At 35.6% G+C, this 25,168-nt stretch overlaps 2 protein-coding genes across 2 annotated transcripts in view; both read right to left on the bottom strand.

The window, feature by feature from the left end:
- The window catches only part of LOC137396845 (uncharacterized), a 33,741-nt gene extending 32,728 nt beyond the window's left edge, over positions 1–1,013 (bottom strand). The window contains exon 1 of the transcript XR_010978628.1: positions 878–1,013. The gene's annotated coding sequence lies outside the window, so the exon portion shown is untranslated. The remainder of the gene's footprint in view (positions 1–877) is intronic.
- Positions 1,014–17,145: 16,132 nt separating this feature from the next.
- On the bottom strand, positions 17,146–25,159 carry LOC137397527 (TNF receptor-associated factor 3-like). The gene is made up of 7 exons (XM_068083819.1): positions 25,135–25,159; positions 24,848–25,022; positions 23,501–23,663; positions 21,651–21,939; positions 20,445–20,635; positions 19,840–20,113; positions 17,146–17,294 (listed from the first exon to the last, which is right to left on the bottom strand). Exons 1-7 carry the CDS (start codon positions 25,157–25,159, stop codon positions 17,146–17,148), a joined length of 1,266 nt encoding a protein of 421 aa, XP_067939920.1.
- Between the last annotated feature and the right edge of the window lie 9 nt (positions 25,160–25,168).

Here is a 25,168-nt window from a genome sequence, read left to right as displayed (position 1 = left end):
AAAGGCACCTATGACAGTTTGATAGTCAGTCTCTTCTACTGTATGTCTCTACTGAAAACAACATCTTCCGCTTGCTCTCCTCGAGTATAGATCAACGTATTTATTTGCTCCTTCTGCGGTCTGGTATCTAGTTAGCCTGTCTTGACAAACTGTTATTTTTGCATAGTTGTTCCCCCATCCGCGGGCGAGCAACACAACGGCTTGTCACAAGACGTACTGCACCTGATGCATCAGCTGCACTTATAAGGAGTTGTTCTCGCCTGTCTATGCGGCTTGGTTGCGATGTTATGTCGGTCGCTCTATTGGTAATCATAACGAATTTTGCGCAAAAATTTATGTAGAAAAAATAGGATTATAACGTTCAACCAGCGACCAGTCTCTGCGGTAAACTTTAGTAGAACTTGAGAACTTAGACAACAACAACAGCGACTAAACATGTCGTTATTTGTGCGCTCAGTCAGTTTTAATTCTATTTTTGTATCAGTCAGTTTTATTTGTTCTTATAGATTTTATTTTCAAATTATTTTATTCTTGAATTCTACTAACGTTTACAACAGATACTGGTATTTGGTTAAACGTTGTAATCTTATTTTTTTCTGCATAATTTTTTACGCGAAATCCGTTATGATTATTAATAGAGCGACCGACATAACATCGCAACCAAGCCGCATAGACGGACGAGAACAACTCCCTATAAGTGCAGCTGATGCATCAGGTGCAGTACGTCATGTGACAAGCTGTTGTGTTGCTCGCCCGCGGACGGGGAACAACTACGCAAAAACAACAGTTTGTCAAGACAGGCTAGTATCTAGTCCACTAGCTTCCCTAAATCTGCGCTATCTGGTGCACCATCTGCTGCGCCACCTAGTCCACTTACCTGAATCAGAAAAGTCAAATCGGTCAGACGGATTTAGCTTAGGTGCTGAGTAACGTTCAACATCAAGTGTTATAGCTTTGGCCTCACCTCCATCTTCCTCATCACCCATGCCCTAGCACTACGCTGCCACCATGTGATATGTGCTTTGTAAGGCAAATGAGTCTTGGTTTATTAGTGCTAGAACACAGTAAAGATGCATGAAGATGTACATCCAGGTGACATGCGTGAGCGAGCACAACTGTTTTATTGTCATATATGTAAGCAAGCGACACCAATGTAATATTGAAACAAGAGTAGACAACTCTATTGTACAGATTCGCCATGGTAAATACGATGCAACTGACTTGATTCCTTAAAAATCTTGACTGTACTGCAAAAGGAAACTCTTTTGAAAGTGTAGGTTTTGCTGCTAAAAGTGCTATGCTGAATTGCACTGGTACTTTTATTGTGTGTCTTAATACGTGTCTTGGACTATACCAATCGCGAACGCTGCTAATTTCGCGCTCGCTTATAATTTGTTTAGCAAATTATAAGCGTTTAGTCGATGATTTTGGTATGCATGCACAGCTCTGACAATTCAGTGAATTTTGGCCAAATAATTCTGTGTTTTTCGTTCATTTCGGGATTTTCGTCGAAACCAACAAAAAAATCTGCTTTTGTGGCCGCTCCTTAAAAATGTGATTGCGTCGAATTTTAGTTGATTTTTAAAAAAGGTGCTTGTTTCTGTCTATCAGTTGAGATGCCGCTTGTTGTGTTAGTCGATCTCATTGTCAAGATATTTAAAGATTAAAATCGACAAAAATCGATCTCCGTAAAAGCGGTCAGGAAAAAAAGACATGGCCAGACTTGCCCAAAATGATGTAGCGAGTGATGCAACCATAGACCTAATAACTATACAGTTAATACATATGTATATAACTATTGAAAATGGTATTTGTAATACATACTTTTAGCCATAGTTGTTATCAGTGGGACTACAAAATAAGTTTTGAAGTATTTTGGAGTTTTCCTTCCAAAGGATAGGGGTTTTTATGACTAAAGAGTGGGGCCATCACTAAGGAATCACATCTGTTGGGACATTTCTTTGAACTGATTTTTTTTAATTGGCTGAAATAAGTGAATGAATAACTGCCATTGGCTGAAATAAGTGAATGAATAACTGCCATTGGCTGAAGAAACTTGAACATGATTAATTAGTTACCTATGAAGTTGTAGTAAGGTAATTACAAGTAGGGAAGACACTTGCAGAGATTAGTGCTGGCTGTACAACTTAAAGGTTCAAGTAAGAGGATATGCAAACTGATATCTTGTTCTTAAACCTTTGAACCCTGGCTGTCAATGTCAATGTGTGTTAATTGTCGATTTGGGCAATTGGTCAATTTAGACAAACATACATGTACGTTCATCATCGTTTCACGAGTCCAAATAAGATAGCAAATTATACATGTAGCTGGTATCATAGTTTTTTTCAATTGCATCACAATCAACTTTATATATACAATGCATACATTGTATATATCAAGTTTTGCCATTATACGCTGCGTGGCAAAACTTGATATATACAATGCATGCACTGTATACATCAACTTTTGCCACTATACACTGCATGGAAAAACTTAATATATACAATGCATGCATTCCATGCATGCATTGTATATATCAAGTTGATTGTGATGCAATTGAAAAATTTTATGGAACCAGCTTTAATTTGCTATTTTATTTTCTGCAGATAATATAATCCTATTATTGCAGACAAACATCTGCTTTGCATAATTTATTTTGTTAAACTTGTAACTTTGATGTTGCGTAATAATTAGCAGGACCCTCTCTGTTCAGCGTATAGCAGTCTCAAACCAATGATATACAGCCCCCATTGGGGCTGTATATCATTGCTCAAACTGACCATCTATTTAGAAATTCCATTAAAGCTCTGTAATACTGGCATGCCTAAATTAACTATCAATATAGGTCTTATGCTCTGCATAGTAGCTCTTAAGGTTTTCCATTGTATTAAAATATGTTCAACATTGTGATGGTGCAACTCATGTGTTGTCAATGAAAAATTTTCATTCAACCACCTTCAGATAATTTTTTCGCAAATCCTCAAATTTACAAAAACATGGAGTAGCAGTGATACTGGAATGTCATTGTGACCCAAACTCATTGACTTGACAGTAATCTAAGAGGCCAATAGTGACTTATCTACCGCTCTTGCACAGATAGGCAACTTCAACAATTTCTGAAGGTTATTCTTAGAACCCATTTGTAAAAATGACAATGCTTGTGATTTGACAAGAAACTGTATGCATGACATTACTGTTGGCAACCCTTGAACTATGCATAAAATTATTTTAGAAAAAGTGTAGCTGAGGCCCATATTGAGTTTTTTGGAGTTGTTTTTTGGACAGAGATAATTGGTTTATTGACCAGTAAATCCCGTAAAAACTAGAAATTATAAAAAGTAAAATATGATTATGATGATGTCAGCAGTGGATAAAATGTATGAATAAAATATGCAAATAGAGTATGCGGATATTACAAGAGGTAAATAAATCAGATGTATATGTCATGAATAAAAATTAACGTACCTCTATTCTCCTCTCATTGGAGCCTTGCTAGTACTTTGGAAGATATTTAAAATATTTATCCAACAGGTATAATTGCTTGAAATGTCTCTACTATAATAAAAGTATCATGTTCATAAATTGATAAATAAAGTTTTGAAGAGCGAACTTGTAACGTTGCTGTCTTGATGAGTTGTAGAGACTGATCTGGGTGAGTTGCTGACGTGTATTTATATGGTGTACCAGGCATGTAAAAAGTTATAAAAAATGGTTAATGGGTTACTGTCATGAGCTGAACATCTGGTGCACTGATTCCCCGCAGACAACGCCAAAGCAGAGGCAATAAAATGGGACATAAACCCACCCAATTTCAAGAGTCGCTAAGCCAAGCTCCAGAAATTGCACCAAAATAATTGCTGCTCCATTGATGGCACCCAAAGCAAAGAATACTGAAAGCATTAATCCAGCCGGAACTGGCCAGATTCGGAAGCATGAGTCAGCCCAAAATAGCCCATTAGACTTCAGGTGACATACTGCACTGGACTAATTAATTTAACACAAAGGGCAGTCAGCTACACTCCCCCCATTAATTTGACGACGGAAGTCCAAATTAAGAAACTGAAGCTAACTATATTATAGAAATAAGTAGAAGGCGACTCCGAATAAAATATTATACCGCTATTAGGATATTGGCTAAAAATATGAGATTAACATGTGCTCGAATTACAACTATACACAAAACAGACAAACAACCACTGTTTATGAATCAGCTGGTCTGTGCAGGAACACAAGCTTATGAATCGGCCGATCTAAGCAAGTTTCATTGTTGACTCTTTTACCTTTGCTGGTTATGTTTGCTGCATTACTAATTCGTACTCTAACTTTTCTAACTAATCCATCCGTGCTAGGATATACTGTATCAACCCTAGCTAGTGGCCATTCGCGACGTATTTTGTCATCCTGCGAAACTAACACGAGGTCACCGACTGCAATGTTGTCAGTAATCTTCCGCCATTTTTGCCTGGCTTGTATGTCATGCAGATAATGATTGCGCCATTTGGTCCAAAACTGATTTGCTAAACCCTGAACGACTCGCCAGCGTTTTCGTGAATAAACATCATGGTCATCGAATTTCCCAGGTGGTGGGAGAACAACTTTAGTTTTCATAGTGAGAATTTGATTAGGGCTAAGTGGCAGAGAGTTAAAATCATCTGAAGCTGTGGTTAAAGGTCTGCAATTTATCATAGCCATGACCTCATATAGAAATGTGCGAAGAGTGGCACTATCAAGTCTAGTAGCATTGACTGTGAGCATTGAAGTTAGAATGGACCTGATTGTTCTGATATGTCTTTCTCATGAACCACCCATATGACTTGAGTAAGGGCTGTTAGTGACCCACTCGAAACTGTTGGTTGTGGCGAAGCGAGATACTGTATTTGTACTCTCTTTGAGAGCCTTGGCAAATTCGTTAGCAGCACCCATATAATTAGTACCTTGGTCAGAATGGAGCTGCCTGATAGGACCACGGATGGTGATAAAACAACGTAGAGCATTTATGAAGGCATGAGTAGATAGACCATCTACGAGTTCGATATGAATCGCACGAGAGGCCATACAAGTAAAAATAACACCATATTTTTTCAACTCTTTTCGGTTCTCTTTTACATGAAAAGGACCAAAACAATCACTCCCGACGTAAGTGAAAGGAGGAGTTTGCTCAGTACGAGAGATTGGAAGATTAGCCATTTTTTGATTAGCCGTTGGACGCCGTATTTTTCGACAAGTTATGCATTGGTGTATAAACGATGCGACAATGGAATTACATCCTAAGACCCAGTACCCAGAATTTCTGATTTCGGACATGGTCATGCCTCTACCTTGATGCATAACTTTCTTGTGACAATAATCGATCACTAGATTAGTAACGGCGGATTTCTTTGGGAGCAATATCGGGTGTGTTTCGTCGTAAGAGAGGTTGGAGTTCTGAAGCCTACCACCTACTCGTATTAGATTGTCAGAATCAATGAACAGATCAAGTTTGGATAAACTGCTATTTGAAAGAATTTTTCCTGATTTTATTTGTTTATATTCATCCCAAAAGACATCTTGCTGTGCCCATTTCATTATCTGAATTGTGGCCTTCTTTTGCTTTGCGATGCTGGATAGAGTTACACTTGGATTCAGTTTATGCTGTACGACAGTTTGCAATCTTACAATTGCCCTAACAGCTGATTCTAGCGTAGAAAATGCGACAAGTCTAGATACCATGGGTTTGTTTTGATTAGGTTCAGTGACCGTAGTGGCATGACAATTAGCTTTTACTTCAGGAATGCCTCTAGCTTGTTGCATAACTTTCTTGTGACATGTGTTAGATTGTGTAGCTAAATGTTCCGTGCCAGTATCACCAACTATGCACCAACCGAGGGGTGTCTGAACTGCAAAAGGGTCTGTATCATTAGGACCAGTTACAGATTTTAGTGGGAGGAGGGCTCTGGATACATCATAGCCAATTAGCAGGGCCACATGGCAATTTTCCAGCCTAGGGAATTCACTAGCTAGATGCTGGAGATGGGGCCAAGCGTTCGCTACATCAGGTGTAGGTATGTGAGACTGATTAAAGGGAATGCTGCCGACAGAGTATGCATTAGGGATAGCTATTCTATTGCTGCTATCATAGCCTCTAACCATGAGACTACCATAAACTTCACATTGTTTCACGCTGTTAATACTATTCATGGTTGACATATTTAGGGAAGTGGATTTGCCAGTTATGTTGAGATCCCTAGCAGCATGGTTGGTTATAAAGGTAGCATCTGACATTGTATCTAACATGGCATAGACAAGAATTTCATGTTCAGGAGTCTTTGAGTCACACAGCCAGACGGGTACAACCATAGAGTTCAGACCAGATTTGGTATTTGTGGCATTACAGTTAGAAGAGGTTTTCTCACTCTTTTCATTAGTTTGGCTAGGTGATGGCTGTGATAGCTCTGCACTAACATGTTGAGGCTTTGATTCCTCAGATTTAGGTGCATTGACTTTAGCAATAGCATTATTTACTGTAGAAATGGATTTAGACTGATGACTAGGTTTGGGTTCAGATTCTGATTTGGTCGTCTCCCGATGCTGATTTACCTTGGGTGAGGGATCATTGAAGTGCATGCTAGTGCAATGCGAACCCTGACACTTTCGACACTTAAACTGCTTTTGACAGTCCTTTCTAGCATGAGAACCAAGTAAACAATGGTAGCACAGTCTTTTAGCAGAAATGTATTGGCTTTTTTCAGAGCGAGAAAGCTTAGCGAATTTGAAACAGTCAAAAATTTTATGATTACTCATATCACAGTAGCCGCAAAACTTGTCAGCCGTATTGGCATTAGCTGATGTTGCATGTGAATAACAATTTGATGACCTAGCCGGTCGTTTACTTTCGCTGCTTGATTGATAGGTAGGACTCATGATTGGAGCACTGCCAGTGATAGGGTCATTAGCAATTTCAGACTCATCTCTAACAAAACTAACAAATGCTGAAAAGTTAGGGTAGCCACCAGAGGTTTTGCGATATTGAAAAACTTTACGCTTCCATTTATTGGCCAACCATTCGGGTAATTTTTCAAACATTGCACGATTTTGATGTGAGTCATTTAAAATTTGCAGCTCATCAAGAGACCCCATTGCAGCTTCGCATTGTGACAAGAAATCCGAAAAGTCTTGAATGCCTACATTGTCTTGAGATTTAATTTTGGGCCAGTTATTTAGCCTAGCACGGAATGATTCAGTTACAGCGAAACTTGAGCCAAATCTTTCTTTGATCATTTTCTTAGCCTTGAAATACGCATTACTGTCACTAAGCAGGAAATATCCGCTTATAGCTTTTTTGGCTGCGCCATCGACATACTTTTTAAGGTAATGGATTCTGTCTGATACAGGAATACCAGAATCTTCAATAAGAGTGCGGAAAGAAATTTCCCAATCTACATACTCCAAGGGATTTCCTGTGAAAATAGACGGTTCAGGGACCGGTAGTCGATTGCAACGCATGGCCTTAGCTATTTGATCTGCAATAACTGAAGTATCGCTAATGTGACTAATAGTTTGAGCGATATCACTAGCATTGGAAGCTCTGCTGGAGCCAATTGAGACCACACTAGGTTGAACAGGTTGAGGTATTACCACCGACTGGATAGGAGTAATGGTAGTATCGCCATGCTGGGACCTAGTTTCAAGTGCGTCTTCTATTTCCTCCCGCTCCTCTGGATCATATTGCTCTAGAATGTCTGCCCTAGCCCTAAGCCGTTTCTGTTTAGCTACCAGTTGACTAGCCTGGAGCTCAAGTTGCATTCTATCCATTTGGGCCTTGAGTTCGGCCTGCTCACGCAATGTTTGCAATTCAATTTCAATGTTAGCAGCATCAATTTTGCTTCTAACTGCACGAATAGAACTTTTAGACGAAGCGTTAGATAAGCTAATTGCCTTTTCAGACCTAAAGCGTGCTGATTTTGAGGTTGCACTGCGATAGCTAATGCTGTCACTATTTTTAGCTTGTTCCGCTGTTATATAATCTGACATCAATGAAACTTGCTTAGCCAGACTTTGAATTTCATCATTTTGATCAAGAGTGGGGAATTTCATAAGAACATGTAACTCAGATTGAGCTTCTAACACGACATTTTGAATCTGGGGAAGGATGACAGGGTTGTTTACATCACGGCCTGCAGCGAGCTTGTTAAATTTAACTACACAAGAGTTAATCTTCCTAACGGACTCAAGCAGCTCGGACTGCAGAGCCTTTTCAGTTTTCGTTCTAATCCTATCACTTCTATGCAGTTCACTAATAGTGTCAGTGCTATCACCTGAAGCCATGATTTATCCCACGCTGACCACCCCACAAAACAGAGCCAGTCAGTCAAAAGAGAGCCCCCCAAACACACAGCGCCTCGCGCACCACAAATAAACGGAACAAGCACAAAGGGCAACGACCCGTACCCAACAACAACGACTCTGTGAGCAAAGCGAATAAATATCCGAATACTCCACTACAAAGGCAAAAACTACAGGGATCGGTACACTCAAGTTCAGCTTGACAGGAACACATAAACCTTACAATTATTAAAAAATTGAAAAGGTTGAAATGCCTGGTATAGTTAAAATCGCTCACCACTGACCATGAATTCCGATGCTCTTGTTGTTGAATAGTGTAGATGAGGATATCCTTAAATGTTAATGTTCGAGTTTGTGGTATTAGAGTTTCTGGTGCTGTGAAGGCTGCTTCGGAGACGACGTCACTTTTAGCCGGGCATATACCCATTTCGTAAGCTTCGACGCATCTTTACATCAACCTCTCTGGAGTAGAGTTTTTACTGTAGCTGAGGCCCATATTGAGTTTTTTGGAGTTGTTTTTTGGACAGAGATAATTGGTTTATTGACCAGTAAATCCCGTAAAAACTAGAAATTATAAAAAGTAAAATATGATTATGATGATGTCAGCAGTGGATAAAATGTATGAATAAAATATGCAAATAGAGTATGCGGATATTACAAGAGGTAAATAAATCAGATGTATATGTCATGAATAAAAATTAACGTACCTCTATTCTCCTCTCATTGGAGCCTTGCTAGTACTTTGGAAGATATTTAAAATATTTATCCAACAGGTATAATTGCTTGAAATGTCTCTACTATAATAAAAGTATCATGTTCATAAATTGATAAATAAAGTTTTGAAGAGCGAACTTGTAACGTTGCTGTCTTGATGAGTTGTAGAGACTGATCTGGGTGAGTTGCTGACGTGTATTTATATGGTGTACCAGGCATGTAAAAAGTTATAAAAAATGGTTAATGGGTTACTGTCATGAGCTGAACATCTGGTGCACTGATTCCCCGCAGACAACGCCAAAGCAGAGGCAATAAAATGGGACATAAACCCACCCAATTTCAAGAGTCGCTAAGCCAAGCTCCAGAAATTGCACCAAAATAATTGCTGCTCCATTGATGGCACCCAAAGCAAAGAATACTGAAAGCATTAATCCAGCCGGAACTGGCCAGATTCGGAAGCATGAGTCAGCCCAAAATAGCCCATTAGACTTCAGGTGACATACTGCACTGGACTAATTAATTTAACACAAAGGGCAGTCAGCTACGGAACATGTGACAATGAACATGTCTGTATAATGTTTAGTGTGTTGTGATGGTGTTAGAACAACCACAAAAATCCAGAGGCTAGGTACATAAGCAAAAAAACTATCGGACTGAACTGCAATAAATTCTATCAAAATTATAACCTAATAATATATAATAGAATGTACATATATATAATATACACTCAAAAATCTGCCTATTTTAAGGATTTTAGAAAATGGTTATTTTTGGGAATTTTTGAAGGTCAAGTGAATTACAATTGATACATACATGTATAGGTATATTAAATACCAAATAGTCAATGTTAGTTACCCATATATATTGTTTACCCATGTATATATACAATGTAAATATGTTTTAAGAACTTTGACTATTGGATAGTATATTATACATATATATCAATTGTAATTTAATAGCCCTTAAAGGTTGACTTATAACAAAATTCACATTACAGTTATTTGGTATCAAAAGATTCACCATGTCTTACTCTGTTGTGTTGTAGATGCAAAATATGTGGGAATGTGATTGCAAGCCCTTAAAGGCTAAAAAACGAACAGTTAATCGCAGCTGCACGAGACCGTCGTAGTTTGGATTCTCTTTCCAAAACGGCTCAAATGTGACGTAGTTGTGGTAGATGGTTTTCGTTTTTACACTTTCATGCGACCTTATTCGTCCAAATATTTTCACAAATATGCTTCAAACATTCAATAAAACCATGTCTATTGTTTTTACGCGTCTATTTTATTGTCATTGTACTGCTGTCACTTTTAGCAGTGATATCTTATAACTTACCATAAAAATTCATTTAAATTTTTAACCAAACCTCGAAGGAGTACATATCATTGTCTGATAATCGAAACGAGCCTGTTGGTCACCTGAGATAATCGAAAAAGGCTGCAAAAGTTATTTGCGAAGTATTGGGTCACAGGACCAGAATATGACTTGACGATTAGATCAAGCCGAAGCAAAACTGTAAAGTAGCGAGCATCTATATTTGCTACGGGGTCTTCGGTAAAACCCGAAATGTTTGTCAAAAACTAGTGCTATGATAAGTTTAATATTGAGCTTTTTATTGGCCTATCAATTTACGTGAGAACATCACGCGACAAGACAATAACCAAACTGTAATGACTACGTCAGTTAAATAAACAGATTCCAATCTATGGCGGCTTTTCGTTTTTGAGCTTTTAAGAGCTTATAATCACATTTTCACATATTTAGCACCTACAACACAACAGAGTAAAACATGGTGAATCCTTTGATACCAAATAACTGTAATGTGAATTTTGTTGCAAGTCAACCTTAAACAAAGTCCCAATAAAAGGTGTTTTTCGAAATCTCCACTAAAAGGCAAGTTCTGGGTATATATATATATATATATATATATATATATATATATATATATATATATATATATATATATATATATATATATATGTGTGTGTGTGTATATATGTATATATATATATATATATATATTGGTTGTATCTCTCGTATTCACGTAGGCTATTGTGATATAAGTTTACTCCTACGTGGCTCTATTGGCATATATTTTATTTTGTATTTGCTCATGTTGGCTAGAATAAAATTTTAAGTCTAGCTACAGATACATTATTATAAATTTCTCAAACGCCTCAAATAAGAGAAATTAAAAACTTGTCATATTAATTTTTTCTAAATGCTGTGTAAACGTTTGAGTACCGACTATGATTCTGCCGGTCTACGATAATTAGGTTGTCGAGTCAACTTATTTCATCGCAGCGTTTGTATCAGCTAAATTCTCAGTTGCTATGCACACCAGAAACTAGCTACTAAATAAAATAAGCACGTCGCCATCTACGAAAATGAAATCTTTGATTATATGGCGAAACCAACTGCATCCCAAAAATTTATGTATAGTCAACATTATCTAGTTATTATTAGTATCAATTTTTAGAAAAAAATGCACTGGTCACAGTCGATTAGTTAATTCAAGTAAAAAAACAAAAGGTTTTATGAGTTGACCGCAATAGTGAACACAAGACGTCATTTTCGTTGAAATCAATTAACCTAGCTATTCCGGCAAAAGATTAATAAAGCCATTCTTGTACTTGGTTGGCGGTTTGTGGACTCACTTGTTTTCACTTACTAGGGTGGAACATAACATTTTTTAATTTAATATTTGGTCCGATGGAGTTGAGTCGAGATACGCAAAAGTACCTGTCAATGCAGCTCTGATTACACTTAATAAATCTATTTATCATAAAAGATTCCAGCACAGATTGCAACAGGGCTATGATTAGGGCAAACTTTTTATTGACTTCAAAATCAAAAAAAATTGACCTTTTTGTTTTGGGAAATTTACTTTGTTGACTTTAAATTTAAAATACATAGTTTTCTAATTAATTACAAAATCGAACAAATTAATAAATTAACAAATCCAAGTGTAGTTTGAAAACATAACATTAATACATGTAGCTACATATCGGATGCATTGCATGCTACTGGTAAAAACTTTTGCGTTGACTGGTTAGGCTGTTCTACTTGTTTCTTGTGCTTGAAAGTTTTCTGATGGCTTTCCACAAAAAATCGTTTAGAAGATTTTACTACACAACTGCAAAGTTTACAATACAGTTTATTGCCTGGGGTCTTGGTAAACTTGGTAGGAAACTCTCTTATAATCTGAAGAACCTTCCCATGTGCTGATTGTTTAGCTTTTGGCATCTTTGCTAGTGTAAAACTGACTGCATACTAGTCATATAATTGGGCATGCTATAAATACAACCAGTGGCTTAGCAGATTTCCTCATGCCATGCTGACTCATCCTATACAAACAAGAATAAAGCAAGAGTAAAAAACTTACCAAATTTCCATTAGGAAAGGGAAATACCCAAATACCTTAATAAGGGAAATTCTGAATTCCCAGTATGCATAAAGAGTGAAAATTGACCCAAAAATATAAAACTTGACCTCAAACATAAAATTGACCTAAAAGATAAAAACTGACAACTTATTGACCTTAAAACTTGACTATTAATGTACCTAGGGTGCTCATATGTGGTATTTTTGTGTTTTAAAGTGATCCCAACATGTAAAAAAATTGACTTTTTTGACAAAGGTTTGCCCTAGCTATGATGTATTCAATATGTTCTGGAAACCATGTTTTGCATTGTTTTCAACAATAAGTATTATTTTATTATACAATTTTTACAAGCCAAAAAAGTTTCATCGTAGCAGAAAGTTTTTATCAAAGACATCCATCCAAGTCGTAGCCATTTACATGTACATAGTTTCAGCTCATATAATAGGACAACTTAGTCTACTGCAGCAAACTCAAACAAAACATATTATGGTTTGTTCAGCACACATTCGTGTCTCTCGTTCCCATTTGTGGCAGTTTCTAGACCGACACGACTGCTCTGTTAATGAGCCCCGTAAACATCCTCTAACAATAAAACAAATGTAATAAAAGTCATTCATATATGTCCTTTTAACACGTATCTACTAAAAACTTTCAATTTGAGAGTTAGATAGATTGCGAGCGTATTTTTAAAAATGAATAAATGTTTAACAAAAGCATAAATACGCAAAGCCAACAATTCGAAGCTTTGTTTCTGAGAGTTAAAGATAAGCATTGATTAGTCGATTTTACTCACTTTTTACAAGTGAGAAATTAACAAAAATTCTAATCATAAATATAATTTACTAGCTAAAGCTGCCAAAAAAATTTTAATCAAATGTTATAGTTCGGTGAGATGATCAAAAGTTATGAAACGATGATTCGTGATAGCAGAAATTTATGATTTTACATATTAGTAGATGTATTTATGAGTACTAAAATTATTAGTTAGCTTAGAATATATGTATAGGTTACTCACAGTTAAAGATAAATTTACCTTCATTCTCTTATCTTCTTCTGCAGCACAACGCTACTGACGCCTGTCAGCTCTAACCATAACCTGTCTGGCCCAATCTTTAACCACCTGACGCTCAGAAAACTTTGAGTCACCTTCTGAGCATTGTTATAATTCTGTTGCTCGTCAATAAAGCGTGTCAATGCAGTAATTCAGTAAATTAAATATCGATGTTGATGCACATCCCTACAAGAATCTACTACTATTCGATGAGCCTAACCAACTAGTAATAGAGTAAACTCCCTCACAATGTGAATCTTCGAAATCACTGACAACCCGTTTTACGAGCGACAACATTTAATATGACTTATATAAAAATATATATATATTTATATATATTTATCTATTATATTTATTTATTTACTATTTATTTATATATTTATTTATATTTATGTTTATAATATGAGAATATAAATATATATACAAATGTATTTTATAATATGTATACATTGTAAATTAAAGCATCCCATACAATGTCGCATGTTATGTCATGTCGCACCCACTTGTCATGTGGGTGCGGCATCGAGGCGGTAAAGTAGTCATGACTGCAGCCTTAAGCAAAAAATCTTTGAGACTTCATTTGTTGATTTACCAAGGACATAAACACTGTAAAAATAATTTATTTCACTGGTAGCTCACAAAATTTGAGATAATTTTAGTTATAGTAACAGCCAAACAATAGAACATATGCTATCTAACAACAATGACATTGATGATACGTAAGTCTAAATAAATATAATTACCATAAGCACTAACCATACAATAAATATGACCCCAAAAATTTATTGCTTTTTTAATGAATCATCATTACGACAATGAGTGATTTTCATATTTTAAATACACAATAATATATGTGGATTCACTTATCAATTATGTATGATTACATGTTTACATTATATGATTATCATATATATTATTACATAAAAGAAAATACAAATTTGATGGCTGCAGGCCCAAAACTTCTAGATCGATTCAAACTACAAAATTATTATTCAGCATAGATTAAGATGAACATCTAGGTAGTCGTGCTGTCAGGTGGTACCAAAAACATCTGAGAAATCAGCGGAGAGCAGAACTGAAACAGAAATAAAAACACCATGTACCATTCACATGTGTTATATGTTCATGGCGGTAATGTAATGCAGTTGCCTCGTCTCAAATGTTTGAGATTCTGGTGTTGGTTTATAGAAAAATAACCATAACTAAAATTTATTTTTTTAGTGCGGTGAAGTATGAGATTTATCCAGTCGGGAGCAAGCAGCAAGGAGATATACTTGTGTCATCAAATGGTGACAGCTATGTCGTCAATAAAACTTACAAAAAATGAATGGTAGATGTCTATTTGATTTGTAGCAAACAAAAAAGAATGCAGAACCAAGGCTAACCAGAGCCACAGTTTTGAATCTGCATACAAGGCATCCGAGTTACACATGTCTGTCACAAGAATACCTACAAGAGCGAACTGCTTTAATAACTATGGGAAGAAAAGTAATTTTAGAGGAACTCAATCTCATTAATAATCCTCAAAACTTATTTAATGTAACGTTTGGCTGAAGCTTTTTCTAGTAAAGATAAGCCTATGGAAAAGCTGTACATGAATCTGACTGATATTATAGATTTAAAAAAAGCAAAACTGAAACCTTTTTCAAGTGGTACTTTAATAGTAGACAATAACTTAAAAAAACTTATGACAAAATTTACAACCAGCAGCAGTCTTTCAAGACAAAATTTAATTAGAATGGCCAATAAAATAAAAGAGAGAAACAGAGCAAAACATTCAAAATCAAAAGATTTTGAGGTGAATTAGCTTAGAATTTTATTATACATAATTTTAATATAAATTTAAGATAGCCGGCCTTAATTAAAAAAATTTATTATAATCTTATTGAGTGTACTGCTGCTCAGAAAACCCAATTTCACTTGCACTTTTTGCAAATGGAGGTTGGTAATCTGAAAATCTTATATGGTAATCTAACTGTGACGCAAACAAAAAAACAGTATCTAAAATATTTTTTAGCTTTCACTTGATGCCATACCAAAAAACTTCTTGTAGGCGGACATTCGAACTGATGGTGAAAGGCACTTAATATTTTCCACTGACACTCAGCTAAAGTAATCGAAAACCCTGTATTTGGATGGAACCTTCAAGTGCGTGAAAAGACCTTTTGAGCAGCTGCTAACAATAAATGCCTTCATAAGACAGAGATGTTTCAGCAAACAAGTGACACTTTTATACGTATTAATTTCAAAAAGAAGGAAATCGGATTATGTTCAGGTATAAATCTTTATAGAATATTTGTATTAGAAGAGCCAATTTTTACCCAACACTCCCTCTTTAAACGCTATGTCGTTGTGTTATCAGCGCCATTTTTTTTTTTTTAGGTATTGAAAGACTTTAAAGAATGGCGAGCACCTGGTTTGAATGCAAAATATGCAATAGCTGACTGAATTAGGTGAAAAATTATTTTTAACACTAATATTAGTAATGAACATTAATTTTAATTATACAGGCATTCACATTGAAGTATATTTCATGATGTAAAATAGGTTTGCTAGGTCTATTCCAAACTAAATTTATCACAAAAATTAAGCTGTTATATGCTCTACTTTAACCCCTAGTTGTTTATGACCTGAGACTCTGTGCTTTATAAAGGATTTACGCTTACATTCACAAATGTGTACTTAACTTCTTTTTCAAGTGTTTGCGTTTGCAAACCAGCCAAATGAATCTATCCAATTATTAAAGTTTCTCAACGGACAAATCAGGTAAACTGAAAAAAACTGGCCTTTTTAATTTTCTCAGATCAGGCTAATAACTATCCTTCAAAAGAAGTCATTGTTTTTGAAAACTGGGGTTTTCAATCCTGGGGAGATGACTCCTGCATATGATAACGACCTCAAGAACATGCAATAGAAATTACAAAGTGAATGTTTTGTTTTATCACTGCTCTGCTTATATGTCTAGTAATGTTTATTACTCTGAAAGAGGAGAGAAACACTAAAAGACAAAAGTGTGCAGTCGTTGTTCCTGTGTGTTTGTGATTAGAGGACAATGAGTCTGTTTGACTGTCATATTTTTGATCAAGATTGGACTATGTGACAGACAAATGGAACAGCGAAGTAAAAACCTCACAAACCTCTGGCCGGTTTATTGTACTGTTGTACTATGTACTGTAATATAATAATCATAAGGCTATCTGTTTATGGTGCATCTTTATTGCTTTCTACCACAGCAAACAACAAAATATGTCACAAAATATATCAAAATTCCTACTTAGTACTATATTTATGAACATAGACCGATTAACTATACTAGATGAATAACTCTATTAATTATAGTATAGTTAATAGGTCTATGTTTATCAACCCAAATGTTAATCAATTATACATGTATAATAATACTAGCTAAAAATGCTACTTGCATTTACACAAAACACGAGCTCACAAATTCTGCAGCCAGGGCGACTATCCACACTTTCAATTTTTTACAGTCTGCGACAGTTGTGATTGGTCAAGATCTACTGCTTTCAAGAAATGATATGTTGGTAAGAACAGCTAAGCCAATCATGTTCCAGCGAAGTCAGGACCAAGTTAGATATGGAATCTTTTGAGAACTTCATCTTTATCAAGAAGTGATTTTGAAAGTTGGAATATTTACTTATTTGAATAACACCTAGGCGGCTGCCTGAGTTTCCCATTCATGTCCACAGTACTCCTCTGGTGGGCTAGCTCCATAGTAGCTTCTTGATGTGCTGCTGTCTTTGCGTGTAGAAGGAAATGAGTGCTGAGAGTTGAATTCAACCTCCATTCTCATTTTCTTACCTAAGATGTAAATCATAGTATGATTGTCAGTTTCAACCCTATTCGCATATTCTACATCTTAGCCTGAGAACTAGAGTATAATAATTCCTGCAGCTAAAATATAAGTAATAAAGTATAAAATAGTACGTCCAACCTGCCTAACCCATTGATTTGCCATATTTGCCAATCCCACTTGCAGTGGCAGTCTAACTGGAGAGTAACTGTTATCATAACATGATCATGGATTTGATAAAATGCATGGCTGTGGTAAAATAATAATTAATTTTTTTAGTCAACATTGAGTAGAATTGAAGATTAGTACGAGTCAATTGAATAAAACTAGCTGCAACCTACAAAATACATATTCATTATTTAAATATAATAAACATCAAACTGGCTGATGGAAAAGTGTGAAAAGCAGTTATCTTCTCTTCAATGTAGCCTTGGTTATCAACATAAGCTGAATATATCAATTGTTATAGAGGGGCTTATCCTTTATTTATAGGAAATGGGTAATTTTATTAAAGATAAAAGATAGTCACAGACTGGCATCCTAAACATTATGATTTACTATTACGATTACCATTACGATTTTACATCGACAGAGAACAATGGTGAATGAAACCCTTGTAGGAATAGTTTCCCTAAAAAGGACAAATTAGGACAACACAGGCTAAGTGCTCTCTCCCGTTACTCTAAATTTTGTGTACAGAGTAGAGGTTTGACATTACTTTTTACGGCATTATCGGAAATCTTTTGACAAGGATGTTTATGTTTATAAATGACTAAAATATCAATTTCAACGTTTTGTTTTATGTGTAATCGGACAAAAAGACACAAGTAGCCAATATTTATAGGTTTTTAGAACTACGAGCCTAAATTTAGCCAGATATCTACCTGTCATATCAGCCAGAAATTGAAAGTTTTTCATTGTCCTGAACAAGCTGTCACAACGGGTATCGCATAACTGATGAGTAAGATCTGGTATACATGTCACATGTATATTCTCCATCAAGTTCTCTTTTGTTTTATAAATAAAGCTGGCAAAATGTAACTCAAAGGGTCCAACTAAGCAATGATTATCGTAAATGTCAACTCAGCTAAAAGTTTACCAAAATCAGTAGTTTGTTTTAAGACAATCCACATCTTTTTTAGTTTGTTCGCATATTAGAAAGTGACCACTAAAATCATAATTAGCGTTGTCAAGGAGAGCAGCCTTGACATTTCAGGTTAAAAAATGCTCTTCCTCAGCCACCTCCACCTCTGTATGCTGAATTCATTGGCATCTACTGCTTAAAAGGTGAATAACATTCTTTATATAATATAACGTTTTATTTAATTACACATGCATATATATTCAAATTTGGGTGTTTGTTTGTTGGTTTGTCGTATGTCTAGTTATAGCAATAAATCACACACAAAAAACTGGTTTCTGACTGGAAGTGAACTCGGAAACACTGATTTTACAAACAGACGAACTAAGCACTATGCCATGCAGTCGCCCTGCCGTAGTATAGAATAGTTGGGAGCATACATACTTCATCTGCCAAACTTTAATGGCGCAAAAGAAAAACACTTGCCTAGACTTCCACAAATGCTTGCAAAAAGTCTATTGGTTAATACTTGGATATTTGAAGATAATTGTTGTTTGAGAGATCATGACATGTAGCGGTTATAAGCACAATTATTGTAGGCAGAGACAAAGTGGTCGTGTGGCTTAATGGTAGTGTTCTGAGCTTCACACCCATGCAGCTGCTGAATGTATGGGCTCGATTCATGCGGGGTGCAATATTTTTGCAATCTTCAAAAGTAACGTGCGTATACTGTTATATCTAATATATATATATATGACTTCCATAACATCATAGCTGGCCGTGATAGATCATCAAATGTGTTGACAAAACAGACAATGGGTAGCTGCGCGTTTGTTCATAAATACTTGAAGGCGATCGATTGGTGCAGGTGTTACAGCGCCGGTTCACCAATCTGAATGTAAGGAGTTGGGGTATCATCGGAATTTATCTTCTATCCTAACCTTGACCCCTATTTGTCAAGGTTAAGATAAAATCATCCAAGGGTCAAGGTTAGGATAAAGTATTACTACAACAATAGGCCAACAGTATCGTCAAATGGACTGCTTTTTTATAGTAAAAAATATTTTTGTTTTGCTTTATTTTAACCGAATAAAATTTTTGTTTTTAGTTTTACTTGGCAGAACATATTTTACAGTCAAGCATGGAGCGTGAAGGAGTCTTCTATAATACTTAGCATTTAATCGCAAAGAAAAGTCAAGCACATAAAATTTCCAATTTTTTTATTATTACTGCTTTGAAATAGATCTTTGCTTGCAATTGTTCATACTATTGACTTAATGGTGAGCTATTTACTTGACTTGTACTTAAAGGGCTTTTCTAAAAACCTAGTAGCAAAGAAAACATGATAAATTTCTCTTCTGAACAATTTCCTGTATAATGGGTGACAGAAACTAACTACTGGTCGGTAACCTCATATTGCTCTATGCAAGTAAAATCTGTTTCAGTAATAACAGTAAAATGTCACCGCTGACCTATCCTCAGCCTTTGCACATGTGGAAGAGGGCTAGAGTTAAGGTATATGCTGTTGACCTTGCGCAGAGCAGCTAGCTTGTCTTCTCTAGATTTCACCAGCTCAATTACCGGTGAGTCTCTCAAGAACATTCGCACTGATTTTATGGTCTCCTCAATCTGCTCTCTTGTCTGTGTCAAGTTCTCGGTGAAGCTAATAATCTTTTTTGTCCAGAGTGTTTCATATTCCTGTATCTCTTTAATCAGCTCCTTCTTTTGCTGCTCAATGAGCTGACACTAGATTAAGCCAGGAGAGGTGATTGATTTCCTATAGGTACTGAATGGAGCACAATTGCACCAGCACTATAGCAGAGTAGGCCTATGGAAGGTAGTCATTTAAACTAATTTACATTTTGAAGATTTACAGCATCCTATAAAGAGGTTGATGCCAGTTGAAGTAAAATGACACTTTGTTTAAAATCTTTATAAAAACAAATCGGCGTTTATTTATCAGCATTTGTAAAGTTGTTAGGAAAAGTTTTAACATTTTTTGCAGAGTAAGATAAATACCACTGGGGCTACCCAAAGCTTTTCCCAGGTCAAGACTAAAAATATAGCATTTGAATACCTGTTCCTTTGCTTTCTCCTCAACATCAACAATCATTTTTTTGCACTGGTCGGGTAAAGCGTCTAGCTGTTTCCAAGTTACTTTATCAAGCTTCACACATTTATCTACCAATAATGATGCGTTGTTCAGCTCTCCTTGAAACTCCTTGATTATCTGGGCTTGTATCTCATCCAGAAACTTAAAAGCGTGACCTGAATAAAAATAATGGTAATGTGAAGAACCCTCTTGCGTAATTAGTGTACAGTTCAGAACAAATACAGTTATTAAACTTATATATATATATTTAAAAATAATTTTAATCTTGAGTATGGAGCACTCTTCACAGAGACAATTTGATTCAAGCAAGAAAACAGGGATTAACAAAATCATCTTTAAAAACATGATTTTATGGTCACCATAGAAACAGTCAGATCTATATACCAATCAACTTATATAATTTAGCTAATAAACTTGTGTAGCGCAGAGACTGTAGCTGTATAGTCTCACTCAGCTAGATGATCATCACAGTAATAATTTATATATATAATTCTTAGTGTTTGTCTTTTTGTGCATCCTATGTCCAGTTATGACGATTAAAATTCAATTTAATCAAAATCTGTTTCGCACAGGATTTGATCTTAAAACATTTGCTCACAAGTGACAAACCTTAGCTTAATGGGTTACCATTAAGCTGCACGGATACAATGAATTAATCGGGCAAATAGTCATTATCTAAATTAGAATTAGCGACTCTGCGTTACACGGAACGTCCCTAGATCTTGCTCTCACGTGACGCTGCAAGTGAGAGCAATGTGAGATTGCTCAGCTTACTAACAAGAGCCAGGCTTTTATTAGTAAGTTTAGCAGTACATATACTAGCTTACTCAAATTAGCCATTGGCAACTACATAACCTGCTACTGTTTATAAGCTGTCTGTTAATACCTGTGCAATGCAGGGCATTCGGCTAGTATTATATATATATCTCAACCAGAACCAACTGAATAGAAGTCATCAGTGATAAATACCAAAGGAGTTTTTGATCATGAAGACCAATACTAGTTACAGAGAAGTTACTAGTTTCTTGACTTTATTTTATACTTCACCATAATTTTTGTACCCACTGAACGAATGACGGCTGGTTTGAGGAAAAATGAAGCCAAGTTTTTGGTATTATTCGTGTGTATAGGTTAGCAGGTGTCCTCAGATATTTGAATACAAATACCTACCTCTTTTAAATTTGTTAATGTACTGTGTTACATTGTTCCTATTGCATGAATAATAACTGGAGCCTTTCAAGCCTTCCAATAGAACATCAGGATCAGGTACTTTGGAACAGGTCGCCATCTCTATGCTACACTGTTTACAGTTAAACTGGTAGCAGTTTGCACAGGCCATGGTAATCATTTTATTTTCATGGTGCAGGCAAGTGAGGACCTTGTTATATAAACTTGGATTTTCTGTGTATTTCTGAATGTCTACTGTCTCATGCGCTTCCTCAAAATAGCCCTCATGGAACTACAAACATAAGTCAGTTTATATACATAAATCTCAAAGTCTGTTGTTTGGTGCTTCTAACAGAGGATTTGATCCCAGAACTTCCTGTTCACAAGCGACAAGCTAGCCCATTAAGCTACACGAATACAATGTAATCATTGGGCAGATAGCCATTATCTGGGTTAAACGCCACATAGCAACTCTGTGTAACATGCAACGTCACTAAAGCTTGCTCTCACGGTTCTTATTAGTAAGTTTAGCAATACGTATACTAGCTTACTCTAATTAGCCATTTGGCAATGTGCCAGGTTAATGGCAAGTGGCAGGCAACTACATTACCTGCCACTGTCTATAAGCTACTTTTAATACCCGTGCAATGGCAGACAATCGGCTAGTTGTTGAATAATTTAGGAGTAAATTGTACCCAAGCTTATAATCTACATGTATTATGTATTAGATTTTAATCAATGTTTTTGTAAGCGATTAATAAAACTTTAATAAAATAAAATCATATTCATTTCGATTAATCAAACCAGAGATAACCTTTACATACATTTTGTCAATACAGTATTTTTTCTTCAATTATGGTTAGTTATGCAGCCATTGTACCTAGCTCAAAACAATTATTTTAGCTCACTTGAAAATCGAAACTCTACAGAATAAAAATAAATAGGCTTGTCAAAATTACAAACTATTAAATAAGTTGTTTGTTGGCTTAGTACGTGATTAAGATGCAGTCACATAAGTAAAAATTAATTCATGTTTTTCCAATTAAAGAGATGGAGTAATGAGGACTCATGGATTGACTTGAAGGACAATTTAGCTATTTTTGAAATATAATTTATATTACAACAACAAATAAGAGAGACAACTCATTACAGTTATAAATCATTGGTCAGTTTTTAATGATGTACAAGTTTTTTTACAAAAATGCTGACCCTTTTTTTTTGAACAACTCATCAGCAAACAACAGTCAACATTCCAAGATGTTGCAAAAATTAAGCTGCTTTTCAGTGATTGCAACATCTGTGAAATCTATGAAAGCATGATCCTGTGATTATTTTAGCAAAAACACCAGACACAGAGCTGATTAAAAATACTGGTTTCATTGCCTCCAATCTATTTTGTGTTAATTTTCCTTTATTTGACTCGATACTGAAAAATTCACATAAAAGGCTTATTTTGTATTTATGGCATGGTTTGTTAGATCAATTCTATAGCATATACTTATCTGGTTCACCTGTGATTAAGTTTATAATAAAATATACATGACACTGATTAGCAAGTCTCAGTATGAAGAAGGCTGGAATGGGTCTGGCATAATTTACTCAAATATTTGCTACCATTCTATAGGTTTGAGTTAGTATATCTAAACTGACATGAAAACCTCTAATTGAGATTCTTTGTTCATTTCGTTTATAATCAGTATAGTTTTAATACGAAGTTTTAGGCAAAAACTGAAGAACGGAAGCTGTATTGCCTAAACATGGCACCTTCTGAAAAGATCTAGAAAATGTAGAGCTTTATGTAGTACATCAGTGATTTGACTAAAGACAACTCATATCAAGTTCTTAGATCTCACCACTAGATGTCTTGCACAGATTTTTTCTCCACAGTCATTGCAGTATTTGACAGCAGATTTATCATGGCATCTGTCACAGAGTGATAAGACGTCTGGAGAAGCAGTACCATCAGTTGCTGTTGCAAGTGACTGTAGATCATCGACATCACAACTCTGCACTTTTCTAAAATGAGAGTTAGAGCTGACAGAATCATTGTAAGTATATTTTAAATAAAGACATCACCATATATTTAAGCTCCTGTGTAAAATTAAATCATTTATAATGTGGGAAAACTTAATTATAGTTGTTCTTTGCAAGATTTATGTTGAACGTGTGTTGTGAACATAATAGGAACCTCTTTGAAGTGTTCTTTTGTGAATTTTAAATTATGTTTTTTTTACTAGCGTACAGAGAGCAAACGACTCAAAACAGTGCACAGCGTTTCTTACCCCCTTTATGTTGTTTGATAACTCTGGTTGAGGTATATAGCACATCATAGAAGAATAATCAAGCAGTCATTTATGAAAAATAAAACATTTAAATATATTAAATTATCATTCTAACATTTTTGTTTTAATGGTATAACAAGGATGAAAAAAAAGAACAGGCTTAATGGTTGATCAGCTCCCTAATTGGATGAGAAAATATGACACTCAAACTGCGGCCGTAAATAATTAATGCAAATAAAGATCACAACTCGTTTTGATGAGTCAAAAACTTATCAAAACGCTTATATTTTAGTGAATATCTGAAGTTTTTTCAAGTTTATATCTTAACGCTGAGCAATAGCGAATTGATTTAATAGGACTGTATTTTATAATCAATCTGTAACAGAAGACGCTCTCACTGCCTAATCTATCACCAGCAACTCTCGCAGGAAAATGGAGTGCAAAAATGCTTATGGCCGCTTATGAAGTTTTCTGTTTTCAACCTTGTTGAAACTTAGACAAAGAAGATTATGCTAAAACAGTTTCAATACAACATAAGAGTAGACCAACATAACATAGAGACTACACATTCAGTACATAAATAGAGTCTGCCGATCAGTAAGAAGCCTTTAATTATTGTTATTTTATCAAGTCATAAAAATAAGATCATATCACTTTTGAGTTTGCATTCTATTTTATGCAAGTTTTAACACAAAGCTGTAAGGATCAGATCGATAAAAACATCCGTCATAGTCAACGGTAACTTAAATGCCAGTAAAAGGAACATTGAAAATATGATTGTGTTCTGCTATCATTTACTCTGTTATCTTTCACTCTTTTAGAAAAAATGAGCCAATTGGTTTTTACAAAATTTCTGTTTTGAAGTTTGCTCACGCTGTTTTAAATCAAGCTGACCAATGCAAAATATAGTTTACTCACCCACATGTTGAACACTTTATGTTACTTGAATCGCTGCTAGAATGAGCGTCCTTTAGACAGCTGAAGCAAAATGCATGGCCACAGGCCAGGTTTCTAGGATCTCGGTCTTTGTTCAAAACCTGCATGCAATATCCACAGCTTTTGCCATCTCCATCATGAGCCCTTTTCCTGTTTTCTGAAACAGAGAGTTTCACCTGGTGTACAGAAGGTAAGCAAAAGACATTCCGTGAATCTGTGGCTTCAAAAGCTGCCGCTGAAAATAATCCTACTATTGGATGTTCTACTACCTCTTTGGTCAGCTCCAGCTTCCATGTTCAACAA

This window comes from Watersipora subatra, chromosome 5, assembly GCF_963576615.1.
Source record: "Watersipora subatra chromosome 5, tzWatSuba1.1, whole genome shotgun sequence".
Taxonomy (NCBI): domain Eukaryota; kingdom Metazoa; phylum Bryozoa; class Gymnolaemata; order Cheilostomatida; family Watersiporidae; genus Watersipora; species Watersipora subatra.
Note: the sequence above shows the minus strand (reverse complement) of the source record. Positions and strands in the feature narration are given on the sequence as shown.

Bases quoted from the DNA above. Each gene is read 5' to 3' on its own strand.
- LOC137397527 (XM_068083819.1), bottom strand. From the start codon at position 25,159: ATGGAAGCTGGAGCTGACCAAAGAG. The intron at 23,664-24,847 runs GTGAGTAAACTA...CTCTCATTTTAG, and splicing joins ATAAAGTGTTCAACATGTGG to AAAAGTGCAGAGTTGTGATG. The intron at 20,114-20,444 runs GTATTCAAATGC...GGCTTAATCTAG, and splicing joins AGGAGAAAGCAAAGGAACAG to TGTCAGCTCATTGAGCAGCA.